The sequence below is a fragment of the Apteryx mantelli genome, chromosome 35, assembly GCF_036417845.1.
Source record: "Apteryx mantelli isolate bAptMan1 chromosome 35, bAptMan1.hap1, whole genome shotgun sequence".
NCBI lineage: Eukaryota > Metazoa > Chordata > Aves > Apterygiformes > Apterygidae > Apteryx > Apteryx mantelli.
This window is the reverse complement of record NC_090012.1, coordinates 364018-378475: the sequence shown is the minus strand read 5'-3', so window position 1 is coordinate 378475 and position 14458 is coordinate 364018. Positions and strand designations below refer to the sequence as shown.

General features: G+C 69.5%; 1 protein-coding gene across 1 annotated transcript; it reads left to right on the top strand.

The window, feature by feature from the left end:
- Nucleotides 1–53: 53 nt before the first annotated feature.
- On the top strand, nt 54–13994 carry PPP1R13L (protein phosphatase 1 regulatory subunit 13 like). Its single transcript, XM_067314402.1, is given in 14 exon segments — nt 54–124; nt 1797–1874; nt 1982–2034; nt 2036–2113; nt 2434–2500; nt 3571–3669; nt 4128–4225; nt 5715–6102; nt 7125–7654; nt 9136–9273; nt 11941–12074; nt 12173–12339; nt 13361–13560; nt 13872–13994. Coding segments are annotated over 13 exon segments (2058 nt in total). The 5' UTR covers nt 54–124; nt 1797–1807; the 3' UTR covers nt 13911–13994.
- Nucleotides 13995–14458: the final 464 nt, after the last annotated feature.

Here is a 14458-nt window from a genome sequence, read left to right as displayed (position 1 = left end):
TGGGGACACCTGGGCCCTCCCCGGACACCTGGGCCCGCCCCGACCTGCCGCGGGCGGCGCCGGCGCCGGCACCGGACCCCAGCGGCGGCGGCGGCGGCAGCAGCGGCGGCGCCGGCAGCGGCAGGTACCGGCGGGGCGGGGGGGGGGTTCGGCCGGGGCCTTCGGCCACGGGGCAGGACGGGACGGGGGGGGCCCGGTGTGGGGCCGAGGGAGCCCGGTGTGGGGCGGGGGGGCTGCCCCACCGCCCCCCCCCCTTGGGATCTGCCCCCCCTTCCTGCCCTACAGCCTCCCCCCATGGGATCTGCCCCCCGCTCCTGCCCCACCGCACCCCCCCCCATGGGACCGCCCCCCCCCCCCCCGCTGCCCCCCGGTGGGATCTGCCCCACCGCCCCCCACCGACGGGGTCTGCTCCCCCCTCCTGCCCCTACAGCCCCCCCTCCCCAGTAGGATCTGCCCCCCCCCACGGTGTGTTCTGCCCCCCCCTCCTACCCCACCGCCCCCCACCGACGGCATCTGCCCCCCCCCAGCGAAATTTGCCCCCTCCTGCCCCCCCCGGCGGGATTTGCCCCCCCCTTCCACCGTGGGTGCTGCTTTCCCCCCCCCCCCACCGGCACCCTGGGGTGCAGGGTGCGGCCCCCCCCCCCGCGGCTCCCTCCCCCGCGTGACCCAGCGCTCTGGAATTGGGCGTCGAGTCGAGCCGCCCCGCGCACCGGGTGCGGCGGCCCGCGGACGCCTGCGCGCCCCCGCGCGGGTGCCGGCCCGGACGCCTGGGCCCCCTGCCCCACCCTCCACCCCCACCCCCACCCACCGGACGCCTGGGCCCCCTGCCCCCACCCCCCGGGGGCCCCCTGCACCCCCGCCACACCCCTCTGGGCGCCCTTCCGGACGCCTGGGCCCCCACCCACTCAACCCCCCCCCCCCCCCCGCCCGGACGCCTGGGCCCCTTTCGGGAGGGGGGAGCCGCTGGGGCGCCCGGACGCCTGGGTCCTTTCCCAGCTCGCGGCCCGTCTGGCCGCCCGGGCCGGGGCGAGTCGCGGCTTGTCCCTCGCCGCAGCCGCTCGGAGGCACCGGCCGGGTGGGGCCGCCTGGCGCCGGCCCCCCCACCCCGGAGAGGGGTGTGGGGGGGGGTTCCGGGTGGGGGGGGTCTGGGTGCCCCCCGAAACTCCCCCAAATTCCCTTTTTGGGGGTCCCCAAGAGTGTGTGGGGGGGTGCCATCCCCTCGGCTGCCCGTACCGCTGTCCCCCGGGGCTGTGTCTCTGCCTGGGTGTTCCTCCAAAAAGTGGGGTGTCCCCCCTGAAAAGCAGGGTGCCCCCCCTAAAAATTGGGGGTACCCCCCCCCGAAACCCCGGCTCCTGGCTCAGCCGTGCCAGCCCCCGTGGGTCGCCCGTGGGGGACGTCCCTTCTCTGCGCTGCGAGGGGGGAAAACGCGTGTCCCCCACGCAACGGGGAGGGGGGGGATCCCGTACCCCACATCGGCGAGGGCGGGGTGCATCCCCCCCACCCCCCCCAAAAGCGGGCCAGGGCGGTGGGGAGCGAAGCCCGGGCGGCTCCCAGGGCCCTGCCCCGGGCCCCCGGGGGCAGGCGGCGCCCGTTGCCCTCCCGCTGCCTCCGTCGCCCCTAATTATTGTTATGGTGCCGCTCGCGAGCCCGTCGCAACACGTCCGCGCGGCGCCGGCGTTCCCAGGGGCCGGAGGCGGTGGCAGCGGCAGCGGCAGCGCGGGGGCGGCCGGGCCGGCGGACGCTCCCCCCCTCCGGCTTCGTCTCAGTCTTCCTCCCCCCCCTCTCTTTTTCCCCAGGTGCCGGCAGCATGGATCGCACCGTGGCGAGCCAGCAGATCCAGAACGCCCAGGACCTGCTGGATCTCACCTTCCAGTGTGAGTGGGGGCCGGCGTGGGGCGGCCGGTTTTCTCGGCGGAGAAACCGGCCCCGTTCGGATGTTTCCGGGCCCCATTTGTATGTTTTCGTCTCCGTCTTTTTCCAGCCCTGGCTATGAAACACATGGATCTGAAGCAAGTGGAGCTGGACACGGCCGTTAGCCAAAGTGGACGAGCTCTCGCGGCAGCTCGAGTCGCTCTGGACCGACGGCCCCGGGCCACCTGCGGCGCAGCCCAAGGTAGGGGCTGGGACGGGTGCCCGGGGGTGGCCCCATGGGTGCCAGCAGCCCCCCGGGGCCCCCAACCCTCCTCTCCCGGCTTCCCCCAGGAGCCCTACAGCCCCTTGGACACCTCATGGAGGTGGTGGGGTGGGGTGCTGGGGGTGACCCCATGGGTGCCAGCAGCCCCCCGGGGCCCCCCAACCCTCCTCTCCCGGCTTCCCCAGGAGCCCTACAGCCCCTTGGACACCTCATGGAGGTGGTGGGATGGGTGCTGGGGTGACCCCATGGGTGCCAGCAGCCCCCCGGGGCCCCCAACCCTCCTCTCCCGGCTTCCCCAGGAGCCCTACAGCCCCCTTGGACACTCCGAGCCGCACCAGCTCGCCTTTCGGCCGGAAAAAGCCTGCTGTCGGAGAGCCCGGAGCTCTTCGGCTTCTTCCACGGAGACTCCCTGGGCCGTCCCAGCTCGCCCCGGCCCTCCTACTACCTGCCGTCGGAAGAACGGGCTCCGTCGCCCCGGCCCAAGGTGCTGGCGGTGCCCTACGAGGGGCTGGCGTCGGGCCGGCACCGCCGCCGGCACGGTCGCCCTCGCCCCCGGCTCCATCGCCCAGGCGGGCGCCGAGCGCCCTTACGACTTCCTGGGATTCGGCGGCTCGCCGGGCCGGGCCGGGTCGCCCCCGCTCGGGCGAGGGGCTCCCGCGCGCAGATGTTCTTCCCCGAACGGGCGCCGTCGCCTCGGCGCGCCGCCCCGCCGCCCTACGAGGTGCACAGCCTCTACCCGTCCGTGAGCGGGGGCCTTGGCGCCTTTTCCGGGCTCAGGGTAAGGGGGATTGTGGGGTTTGGGGGTGGGGGGACGCTGGTCCCCGGTCCCGGGATGTCCGCCGTTGTGGGATGTTCCGACCCGTCCCAACGTGGCTCCGTCTTAGGGTGGTCCCATCGTGGGATGTTCCCATTTTGGGGTGTCTCCAACCCATCCTGGTGTAGCTCCGTCCTGGGGTGGTCCCGTCCCATCCCGGGGTGACCCTGTCATGGGGGTTCCCCATCATGGGGTGTCCCCAAACCCATCCCGGCATGTCCTCATCTTGGGTGCTCCTGTCCCATCCCGGGGTGCCCCCATCCTGGGTTGTGTCCCTGACTTGGGGTGTCCCCGTTCCTCGCATGTCCTGGCCTGTCCCAAGGTGTTCCCATACCAGGGTGCCCCCAATTCTTCCCGGGGTGTCCTCATCCCATCCCAGCATACCTCCATCCAGGGACATCCCCCCATCCCGGGTGTTCCCCCTGCTCCCTCCCAGAACCCCCATCATGGACCCCCCCCCCCTATCCTGGCACCTTCCCCCCTGTCCCTCTCCTGAGACCCCCCAGGGTCTCTGGACCCCAACCTGGGTCCCCGGACCCCAGCTCTGGGGATGTGGGTGCCAGCTGGGGGGGGGGGTCTGGGCTGTGCCAGGGGATCTGCTCAGCCTCCTCATCCTCCCTAGATGACCTGGTGATCAAACGGCGCCGCAGAAGAGCTGGAACGAGTCCGACCTGGACGTGGGCCTATGAGAAGAAACCGTCCAGCTCGGGGGGCTACGACCGTGAGTGCGGGGGGGTGTTTTGGGGGGGGGTCTGGGAGGTCGGGAAACATCTGGAGGGTGCTGGGGGGGGGATTGGGCAGGGTCTGGGGGAGCCAGGGTGGCATCCAAAGGGGCTGGAGGTATCTGAGAAGGTTTTGGGAGACCATCTGGGGGAGGGCAGGGAGCATCTTGGGGGGTCTGGAGGTGTTGGAGGGGATGGAGCTGCCAATGGGATGGAGGATTTGGGGTGTTGGGGCCATCGGGGGGGGTCCCTGGGGCCCAGGGGGGGCCTGGGAGGGTCTGGGGGGCTCCTGGGTTGGGGTACAAGGGGGATGGGGAGGGTCCAGGGCTGCTGGAGGGGGGTCTGGGGCTGCTGTGTCGGGGGTGTGGTGTGCTGGGGGGGGGGTCTGAGCCGGGGGTCCCCCACCCTGGCACGGTGCTGAGGTCTCGGTGTCCCCCCCCCCGTTGCCCCCCAACAGGTGCCAGCGAGGGGCAGCTGGGGCTCCGGCAGCCCCTGGGGCTGCAGCTGGCTCCGTGGAGGGAATCGAGCCTGGATGGGGCCGGCGGGCAGGGCAAGGTGAGCGGTGGCAGCGGGGGGGACACGGCGGGGACAGGCCACCGCCTGGGCTGGTCCCCATGGCCATAAGGAGCATCCATCCCTGGGGACAGGCACATCCCCGATGGACATGGGGGGGGCTCGAGGAGGGGATGGATGGTGACAAGGGGACACAGTGGGGACAGGCCACCACCAGGGTTGGTCCCCATAGCCAGAGGGTGCATCCATCCCCAGGGACAGACATGTCCCCGATGGGCATGGGGGAGCTCAAGGAGGGGACAAATGGGTGGCAAGAGGACACAGTGGGGACAGGCCACTACCAGGGTTGGTCCCCATGGCCATAGGGAGCATCCATCCCTGGGGACAGGTCCCTGGGGACAGGCACGTCCCAGTGGGCATGGAGGGCTCGAGGAAGGGACAGGTGGCAGTGAGGGGACATGATGGGGACAGGCCACCACCGGGGTTGGTCCCCATGGCCGGAGGGAGCATCCACCCCTGGGGACAGGCACATCCCCGATGGGCACGGGGTGCTCGAGGAGGGGACGGGTGGCGGTGAGGGACACGATGGGGACAGGCCACCACCAGGTTTGGTCCCCATGGCCGGAGGGCGCATCCATCCCTGGGGACAGGCACTTCCCTGATGGGCACGGGGTGCTCGAGGAGGGACGGGTGGCAGTGAGGGGACACGATGGGGACAGGCCACCACCAGGGTTGGTCCCCATGGCCGGAGGGAGCATCCATCCCTGAGGACAGGCACGTCCCCAATGGGCATGGGTGCTCGAGGAGGGGACAGGTGGCGGTGAGGGGACACGATGGGGACAGGCCACCACCGGGGTTGGTCCCCATGGCCGGAGGGAGCATCCATCCCTGGGGACAGGCACGTCCCAATGGGCATGAGTGCTCGAGGAGGGGACAGGTGGCGGTGAGGGGACACGATGGGGACAGGCCACCACCGGGGTTGGTCCCCATGGCCGGAGGGAGCATCCATCCCTGAGGACAGGCACGTCCCCAATGGGCATGGGTGCTCGAGGAGGGGACAGGTGGCGGTGAGGGGACACGATGGGGACAGGCCACCACCGGGGTTGGTCCCCATGGCCGGAGGGAGCATCCATCCCTGGGGACAGGCACGTCCCCAATGGGCATGGGTGCTCGAGGAGGGGACAGGTGGCGGTGAGGGGACACGATGGGGACAGGCCACCACCGGGGTTGGTCCCCATGGCCGGAGGGAGCATCCATCCCTGGGGACAGGCACGTCCCCAATGGGCATGGGTGCTCGAGGAGGGGACAGGTGGCGGTGAGGGGACACGATGGGGACAGGCCACCACCAGGGTTGGTCCCCATGGCCGGAGGGAGCATCCATCCCTGGGGACAGGCACATCCCTGATGGGCACGGGGTGCTTGAGGCAGGGACGGGCACCCAGCGTGGGGCTTTGGCGTGTGTGTGGGGGGGGGTGGTGGCAGCGGTGGCAGCGGTGTCACGCCGTCCCTCACGGCTTCTCGTCCCCGACAGGACGCTCCCTACGGCATGCACAGCGCCACGCTGCCCCGCAACTACAAGGTGTCGCCGCTGGCCAGCGAGCGGCGGCCGGAGGGCGCGGGGCGACGCGCCGGCCACCCCGGCACCCTGCCCCGCGCCTGGCACCCGGCGCTGCAGCCCGCCTCGCGCATCCCCATGCCCCCCCCCAGCCCCCAGGGCGCCCGCCCCCCCCGCCACAAGCCCCTGCCCCTCTCCATGATCTTCAAGCTGCAAAACGCCTTCTGGGAGCACGGAGCGGCCGCCGGAGGCCCCCGGGGGCTCCCGCCGGGCCCCCTCGCCTTCCCCCGCTCCCCCCAGAAGCCCCCCCAGCTCCAGGCCCCGCCGGCGGCCCAGGCCCCCCCGGCGCCGCCCCCGGGCGAAGGTGAGCTGCCGGCAGGTTGGGGGAGCTGGGGAAGGGGGGGTCCGGCGTGCTGAAATATATGGGATTTGGGGGTTCCCACTGGTTTCAGCATATTGGGATGTAGGGGGTTTTGGGGGGGGGGTCTCAGTGGTTCTAGTGTGCTGAGACATATGGGGTTTTGGGGGGGTCTGTGAGGCTCCGGTGTGCTGAGATATACAGGATTTTGAGGTTCCCACTGGTTTCAGCGTATTGGGATGCATGGGGTTTGTGGGGGGGGTCTGTGGGGCTCCAGCATGCTGGAAAGTATGGGATTTTGGGGGGTCTCAATGACTCCAGTGTGCTGAGATATGGGGGATTTTGGGGGGGGGCTGTGAGGCTCCAGCATGCTGAGATTTAGGGATTTTGGGGGGGGCTCTGTGGGGCTTCAGCGTGCTGGAATATATGGGATTTTGGGGGGCTCTGTGGGGCTCCAGCATGCTGGAATATATGGGATTTTGGGGGGGGTCTGTGGGGCTTCAGCATGCTGAGACATATGGGATTTTGGGGGGCTCTGTGGGGCTCCGGTGTGCTGAGACATATGGGATTTGGGGGGGCTCTGTGGGGCTCCAGCATGCTGGAATATATGGGATTTTGGGGGGCTCTGTGGGGCTCCGGTGTGCTGAGACATATGGGATTTTGGGGGGTTCTGTGGGGCTCCAGCATGCTGGAATATATGGGATTTTGGGGGGGTCTGTGAGGCCTCCAGCGTGCTGAGATTTAGGGGATTTTGGGGGGCCTTGTGGGGCTCCAGCGTGCTGGAATATATGGGATTTTGGGGGGGTCTGTGGGGCTCCAGCATGCTGGAATATATGGGATTTTGGGGGGGTCTGTGGGGCTCCAGCGTGCTGAGATTTATGGGGTTTTGGGGGGCTCTGTGGGGCTCCAGTGTGCTGGGACGTATGGGATTTTGGGGGGCTCCGGCTGCCTCCAGCACCCTGCACCCCGCAGGGTCCGGGGCACCCCGCTCTCAGGGGGTGCCCCCGCTGACACCGCGCACCCCGCAGGGCCGGGCCGCGCCGGACCCCCGGAGGCCGCGGCCGGACCCCCCGAGGCCACCCCGGAGGCCGCTCGGGGTCCTCCGGAGGCCGAGCCGGAGCCGGAGCTGGAGACGCTGCTGCTGCAGGGCGCCGAGGCGGAGGAGGTGGCGCGGCCGCTGAGCCCCACGCGCCTCCAGCCCCTGCTGCCGCCCGAGGCGCAGAAGGTGCCCGAGTTCGAGGAGGTGGCGCGGGTGCTGGCCGAGATGCCGCGGCCCCTCAAGCGCCGCGGCTCCATGGAGCAGAGCCCCGGGCCGGCGCTGCCGCCCACCCACAAGAAGCAGTACCAGCAGCTCATCACCCGCCTCTTCCACCACCGGCCCCGCAAGGACGAGCCCGCGGCGCCCGAGCCGCCGCCCGAGCTGCCGCCCGGCGCCGAGACGGCGCCCGAAGCCAAGGCGGCCGCGGCCGTGGCCGTCCCGCCGGCGGCCCCGCGCCAGAGCCCTCCTCCGTCCCTCCTGGCCTTCCCGGAGCCGCCCGGCAGCCCCCTGCCCAGCCCGGTAAGTGCCGGAGGTGTCTGCTCTTGTTGCGTGGCGTCTCCGGAGGTGTCGCGGGGTGTCCCGGGTCCTTTGGAGCCTCGCTGGAGTGCCGGGATGGAGTCTCCCGGTGTCCCAGGGTGCCAGGTCGTGCCTGGTGTCCCCAAAGGTGCCAAGCGGAGGTACCAGGTAGTGTCTGGTGACCCCAAGGTGCCTGGTGGTGCCCAGTGTCCCCAGTAGTCCTTCCTAGTGTCCCTGGAGGTGCCTGGTGGTGCCCAATGTCCCTAATGGTCCCTTCCAGTGTCCCTAGAGGTGCCAGGCAGTTCCTGGTGACCCCGAGGTGCCTGGTGGTGCCCAATGTCCCCCATGGTCCCTTCCAGTGTCCCTAGAGGTGCCAGGCAGTTCCTGGTGACCCCGAGGTGCCTGGTGGTGCCCAATGTCCCCCATGGTCCCTTCCAGTGTCCCTAGAGGTGCCAGGCAGTTCCTGGTGACCCCGAGGTGCCTGGTGGTGCCCAATGTCCCCCATGGTCCCTCATAGTGTCCCTAGAGGTGCCTAGTGAACCCAAGGTGCCTGGTGGTGCTCAGTGTCCCCAATGGTCCCTCATAGTGTCCCTGGAGGTGCCAGGCAGTTCCTGGTGACCCTGAGGTGCCTGGTGGTGCCCGGTGTCCCCAATGGTCCCTCTCAATGTCCCTAGAGATGCCAGGTGGTGCCTGTCACTCTCAGAGGTGCCCCTGAGGTTCCCCTGGGTGCCCTATGGGTCCCCTCTGGGTGCCAGGTGATGCCTGGTGCTCTCAGAGGTGTCCCCAAGGCCCCACTGGGTCCTCCTGAGGTCTCTCTGGGTGTCCTATGGGTACTAAGTGCCTCAGGAGGTGTCCCTAAGGTCCCTTCTCGGGTATCCTATGGTCCTGGGTGCCCTGGGAGGTGTCACCGAGGTCTCCCCAAGGTACCCTATGGTGCTTGCTGCCCCAGGAGGGTGCCTCCAGGCTCACCTTCAGGTGCCCTATGGTGCCAGGTGGCCCGGTAGGTGTTCCCAAGGTCCTCCTCTGGTGCCAGGTGCCCCAGGAGGTGTCCCTGAGGTTCCTTCTCAGGTGTCCTATGCTGCCGGATGCTCCGGGAGGTGTCACTGAGGCCCTTCCCTGGTCCTTGCTTCCTTGGGAGGTGTCACCAAGGTCCTCCCTAGGTGCCCTATGGTGCCAGGTGCCCCAGGAGGTGTCCCTGAGGTTCCTTCTCAGGTGTCTTATGGTGCCAGATGCTCCAGGAGGTGTCACTGAGGCCCTTCCCTGGTCCTTGCTTCCTTGGGAGGTGTCACCAAGGTCCTCCCTAGGTGCCCTATGGTGCCAGGTGCCCCAGGAGGTGTCCCCGAGATCCCTTCTCGGGTGTCCTATGGTGCCGGGCGGCCCAGGCGATGTCCCCAGGGTCCTCCCCCGGTGCTGGGTGCCCCCACGGTCTCCCCCGGGGGGTCTCCCGGTGCCAGGCACCCCCCTGACCGCCCGGGTGCCCGCAGGAGCGGCGCTCGGCCCTGCGCAGCCCCTCCTCGCCCCGCAAGCGCCCCAAGGGCCGGGTGCGCCTCAACCCGCTGGTGCTGCTGCTGGACGCGGCGCTCACGGGCGAGCTGGACGTGGTGCAGCAGGCCGTGGCCGAGGTGAGCCGTGCCGGGGGGACGCGGGGGACAGGGACGGGGCGCCTGGTGGCAGGTGGATGGAGATGGGGGGACACCAGGGGACAGGGTGCCCATGGCAGGTGGATGGGGATGGGGGGGACACCAAGGGACAGGGATAGGGTGCCCATGGCAGGTGGATGGAGATGGGGGGACACCAGGGGACAGGGATAGGGTGCCCATGGCAGGTGGATGGAGATGGGGGGACACCAAGGGACAGGGATAGGGTGCCCATGGCAGGTGGATGGGGATGGGGGGACACCAAGGGACAGGGTGCCCGTGGCAGGTGGATGGGGATGGGGTGCCCAGTGCTGGGGACAGGGTGGCAGGGGCAGGAGGGGCCAGGGGATGGTGGGGTGACACGGATGGGGGTGGCATTTTGGTGTGGCAGGGCTCAGGGTGACACAGATGGGGTGGTACTTTGGGGTGGCAGGGCACAGGGTGGCACTTCGGGGTGGCAGGGCTCAGGGTGACACGGATAGGGTGGCACTTCGGGGTGGCAGGGCTCAGGGTGACACGGATGGGGTGGCACTTTGGGGTGGCAGGGCAGAGGGTGACACAGATGTGGTGGCACTTCAGGGATGGCAGGGCTTGGGGTGACACAGATGGGGGTGGCACTTTGGGGGTGGCAGGGCTCGGAGTGACATGGATGGGGGTGGCACTTTGGGGTGGCAGGGCTCGGGGTGACACGGACGGGGTGGCACTTTGGGGTGGCAGGGCTCAGGGTGACACGGATGGGGTGGCACTTTGGGGTGGCAGGGCAGAGGGTGACACAGATGTGGTGGCACTTCAGGGATGGCAGGGCTTGGGGTGACACAGATGGGGGTGGCACTTTGGGGGTGGCAGGGCTCGGAGTGACATGGATGGGGGTGGCACTTTGGGGTGGCAGGGCTCGGGGTGACACGGACAGGGTGGCACTTTGGGGTGGCAGGGCTCAGGATGACACAGATGGGGTGGCACTTTGGGGATGGCAGGGCTCAGGGTGACACAGATGTGGTGGCACTTCAGGGATGGCAGGGCTTGGGGTGACACAGATGGGGGTGGCACTTTGGGGGTGGCAGGGCACAGGATGACACGGACGGCGTGGCGCTTCGGGGATGGCAGGGCTCAGGATGACACGGATGGAGGTGGCACTTCGGGGGTGGCAGGGCTCGGGGTGACACGGATGGGGGTGGCACTTTGGGGACGGCAGGGCTCAGGATGACATGGACGGGGTGGCACTTCAGGGATGGCAGGGCTCAGGATGACACAGATGGGGTGGCACTTCGGGGATGGCAGGGCTCAGGATGACACGGATGGGGTGGCACTTTGGGGTGGCAGGGCTCGGGGTGACACGGATGGGGTGGCACTTTGGGGTGGCAGGGCTCGGGGTGACACGGATGGGGTGGCACTTTGGGGTGGCAGGGCTCAGGATGACACAGATGGGGTGGCACTTTGGGGTGGCAGGGCAGAGGGTGACACAGATGTGGTGGCACTTCAGGGATGGCAGGGCTTGGGGTGACACAGATGGGGGTGGCACTTTGGGGGTGGCAGGGCTCGGGGTGACACGGATGGGGGTGGCACTTTGGGGTGGCAGGGCTCAGGATGACACGGATGGAGGTGGCACTTCGGGGGTGGCAGGGCTCGGGGTGACACGGATGGGGGTGGCACTTTGGGGACGGCAGGGCTCAGGATGACATGGACGGGGTGGCACTTCAGGGATGGCAGGGCTCAGGATGACACGGATGGGGTGGCACTTTGGGGGTGGCAGGGCTCGGGGTGACACAGATGTGGTGGCACTTCAGGGATGGCAGGGCTCGGGGTGACACAGATGGGGGTGGCACTTTGGGGGTGGCAGGGCTCGGGGTGACACGGATGGGGGTGGCACTTTGGGGTGGCAGGGCTCGGGGTGACACGGACGGGGTGGCACTTTGGGGTGGCAGGGCTCGGGGTGACACGGGCGGGGTGGCACTTTGGGGTGGCAGGGCTCAGGATGACACAGATGGGGTGGCACTTTGGGGATGGCAGGGCTTGGGGTGACACAGATGGGGGTGGCACTTTGGGTGTGGCAGGGCTCAGGGTGACACAGACGGGGTGGCACTTTGCGGATGGCAGGGCTCAGGGTGACACAGATGGGGTGGCACTTTGGGGATGGCAGGGCTCAGGGTGACACAGATGTGGTGGCACTTCAGGGATGGCAGGGCTTGGGGTGACACAGATGGGGGTGGCACTTTGGGGGTGGCAGGGCACAGGATGACACGGACGGCGTGGCGCTTCGGGGGTGGCAGGGCTCGGGGTGACACAGATGGGGTGGCACTTTGGGGTGGCAGGGCTCAGGATGACACGGTTGGGGTGGCACTTTGGGGATTGCAGGGCTCAGGATGACATGGACGGGGTGGCAGGGCAGAGTGTGACATGGATGGGGTGGCACTTTGGGGTGGCAGGGCTCGGAGTGACACAGATGGGGGTGGCACTTTGGGGATGGCAGGGCTCAGGGTGACACAGATGGTGGCACTTTGGAGTGGCAGGGCTTGGGGTGACACGGACGGGGGTGGCACTTCGGGGATGGCAGGGCTCGGGGTGACGCGGTGGCAGCTGGGGGTGGCGGGGGCGCTTCGGGGGGGGGCGGGGGGGGCCGGGCGGCCCCGCTGAGCCGCGCCGCCCCCGCGGCAGCTCAACGACCCGAGCCAGCCCAACGACGAGGGCATCACGGCGCTGCACAACGCCATCTGCGGCGCCAACTACGCCATCGTGGACTTCCTCATCGCCAGCGGCGCCGACGTCAACTCGCCCGACAGCCACGGCTGGTGAGGCACGGGGACGGGGATGGGGACCCCGACCCCGCCGGGGTGACGGCGGGCCGCGCGGGGGACGTTAACCCGCCGCCGCCGCTGCCGCCGCGCAGGACGCCGCTGCACTGCGCCGCCTCGTGCAACGACACGGCCGTCTGCGTGGCCCTGGTGCGCCACGGCGCCGCCATCTTCGCCACCACCGCCAGCGACGGCAGCCTGGCCGTGGAGAAGTGCGACCCGTACCGCGAGGGCTACGCCGACTGTTACAACTACCTCTGCGGTACCGCGGGAGCAGGGGTACCAGGGGGGACGGGGGTACCTGGGAGAACAGGGGGTACCGCGAGGGCTACGCCGACTGTTACAACTGCCTCTGCGGTACCAGGGGGCACGGGGGGACCGGGGGGGACAGGGGTATCAGGGGGATGGAGGTACCGCGAGGGCTATGCTGACTGTTACAACTACCTCTGCAGTACCGGGGGAGACGGGGGTACCGGGGGGACAGGGGGAACAGGGGGTACCGTGAAGGCTACGCCAGCCGACTGTTACAACTACCTATGCGGTACCACGGGAGCGGGGGTACCGGGGAGGGGGGACGGGGGTACCACGAGGGCTATGCTGGCCGACTGTTACAACTACCTATGTGGTACTGTGGGAGCGGGGGTATCGGGGGGGACGGGAGTACCACAAGGGCTACGCCGACTGTTACAACTACCTCTGCGGTACAGGGGGGGACGGGGGTACCACGAGGGCTACACCGACTGTTACAACTACCTATGCGGTGCTGGGGGTGCCGGGGGCTATGGGGCTACTGGGAAGGGGTACTGGGAGGGCTATGGCGACTGTTCAGGGCCACCAGGGTGCTATAGGGTGCTGGGGGGGGGGGAATACATGGGGCTGGGGTGCTGGGAGGGTCCAGGGCCATCGGGGTGCTATAGGGTGCTGGGGGGGAAGAGGGGGTCAGGGTGATGGGGGGCTTAGGGCTATAGGGGTGCTTGGGCTATATGGGGTATTAGGGGTGCTGGGGGGGCTCATGGCCATGGGGGTGCTATAGGGTGCTGGGAGGGATATATGGGGTTGGGGTGCTGGGGGGGTTCAGGGCCATGGGGGTGCTATAGGGTGCTGGGGGGGGATGCAGGGGGTCTGGGTACTGGGGGGGGGGTTAGGGCCATAGGGGTGCTTGGGCTATATGGGGTATTAGGGGTGCTGGGGGGGCTCAGGGTGCTATAGGGTGCTGGGGGGGGGAGACAGGGGCTCAGTGCCCCCCTCCCCCGACCCCCCCCCCCCGATCGCCGTGCCCGCAGAGGTGGAGCAGAGCATGGGGACGCTGAACAGCGGCGTGGTGTACGCGCTGTGGGACTACAGCGCCGAGCTGGGCGACGAGCTGTCGTTCCGCGAGGGCGAGCCCGTCACCGTGCTGCGGCGCGCCCCCCCCGAGCAGCTCGACTGGTGGTGGGGCTCCCTCTACGGCCACGAGGGCTACGTGCCCAAGAACTACTTCGGGGTGAGCACCCGTCCCGGGGTGGGGGGGGCGTGGGGGGGGGGTCCACGGCACCCCCGGCCACCCCAGGGTCCCGCCGCGGGGGAAATGTGCAGCACCAACAGCCCCCATAGCTCTCCCCCCCCCCATAACCCTGCTGGGGGGGGACCTGCAGCCCCCACAGCGCCCCACGACCCCATCGGGGGGAGCTGGTGGCACCCTCGGAGGAAGCTCGCAGCCCCAGGGGGAGCTCGTGACCCCCAGGGCCCCGTCGGGGGACACTGGCGGCACCCTCAGAGGAAGCTCGCAGCACTGACACTCTTTCCCTCTCCCAGCTCTTCCCCAGGGTGCGGCCACAGCGGAAGAAGGTCTGAGGCACCGGAGCCAGGGGGGGCACCGAGGACACGGTGGATGGGAGGGGGTCCTGGAGCTGCCCCCCCCCCCACCTGGGTGCCCCCACCCCCTCTGCCATCCCTCCAGGCTGCTTGGACACCTGGGTCCCCCCCCCCCCTTTTTGGGTGCCCCCTGCCTTGTTTCCCCCCCCCCCCATCCCCGCTCTGGGCCTCAGTGTCAACGCAGGGTGCTGGCTTCTGCCGGGAGTAAAGAGCCTTCGGCTGCACCCGTCGCCTCCTTCCTCTGCGCCGTGGGGGCGGGGATGGTGTTGGGGGGACGCTGCTCCGCGCAGGATGGGGGGGGTGACACTGCTGGGGGACCCTGCTTGGCAATGGAGGGTGGTGACAAGGCCAAGAGGGACCCTGCTCTGGATTGGAGGGGGTGACACAATGGGGGGACTCAGCTGTGGGTTGGGGTGGGGGGTGACAACACTGTGGGGGTCCCTGCTCTGGCTTGGAGGGGTGTCAGGGCTGGCGTGTTCCACCCCCCCCCCCCCCCAATATCCCAGTGGTGACAGAGGAGGGGGGGC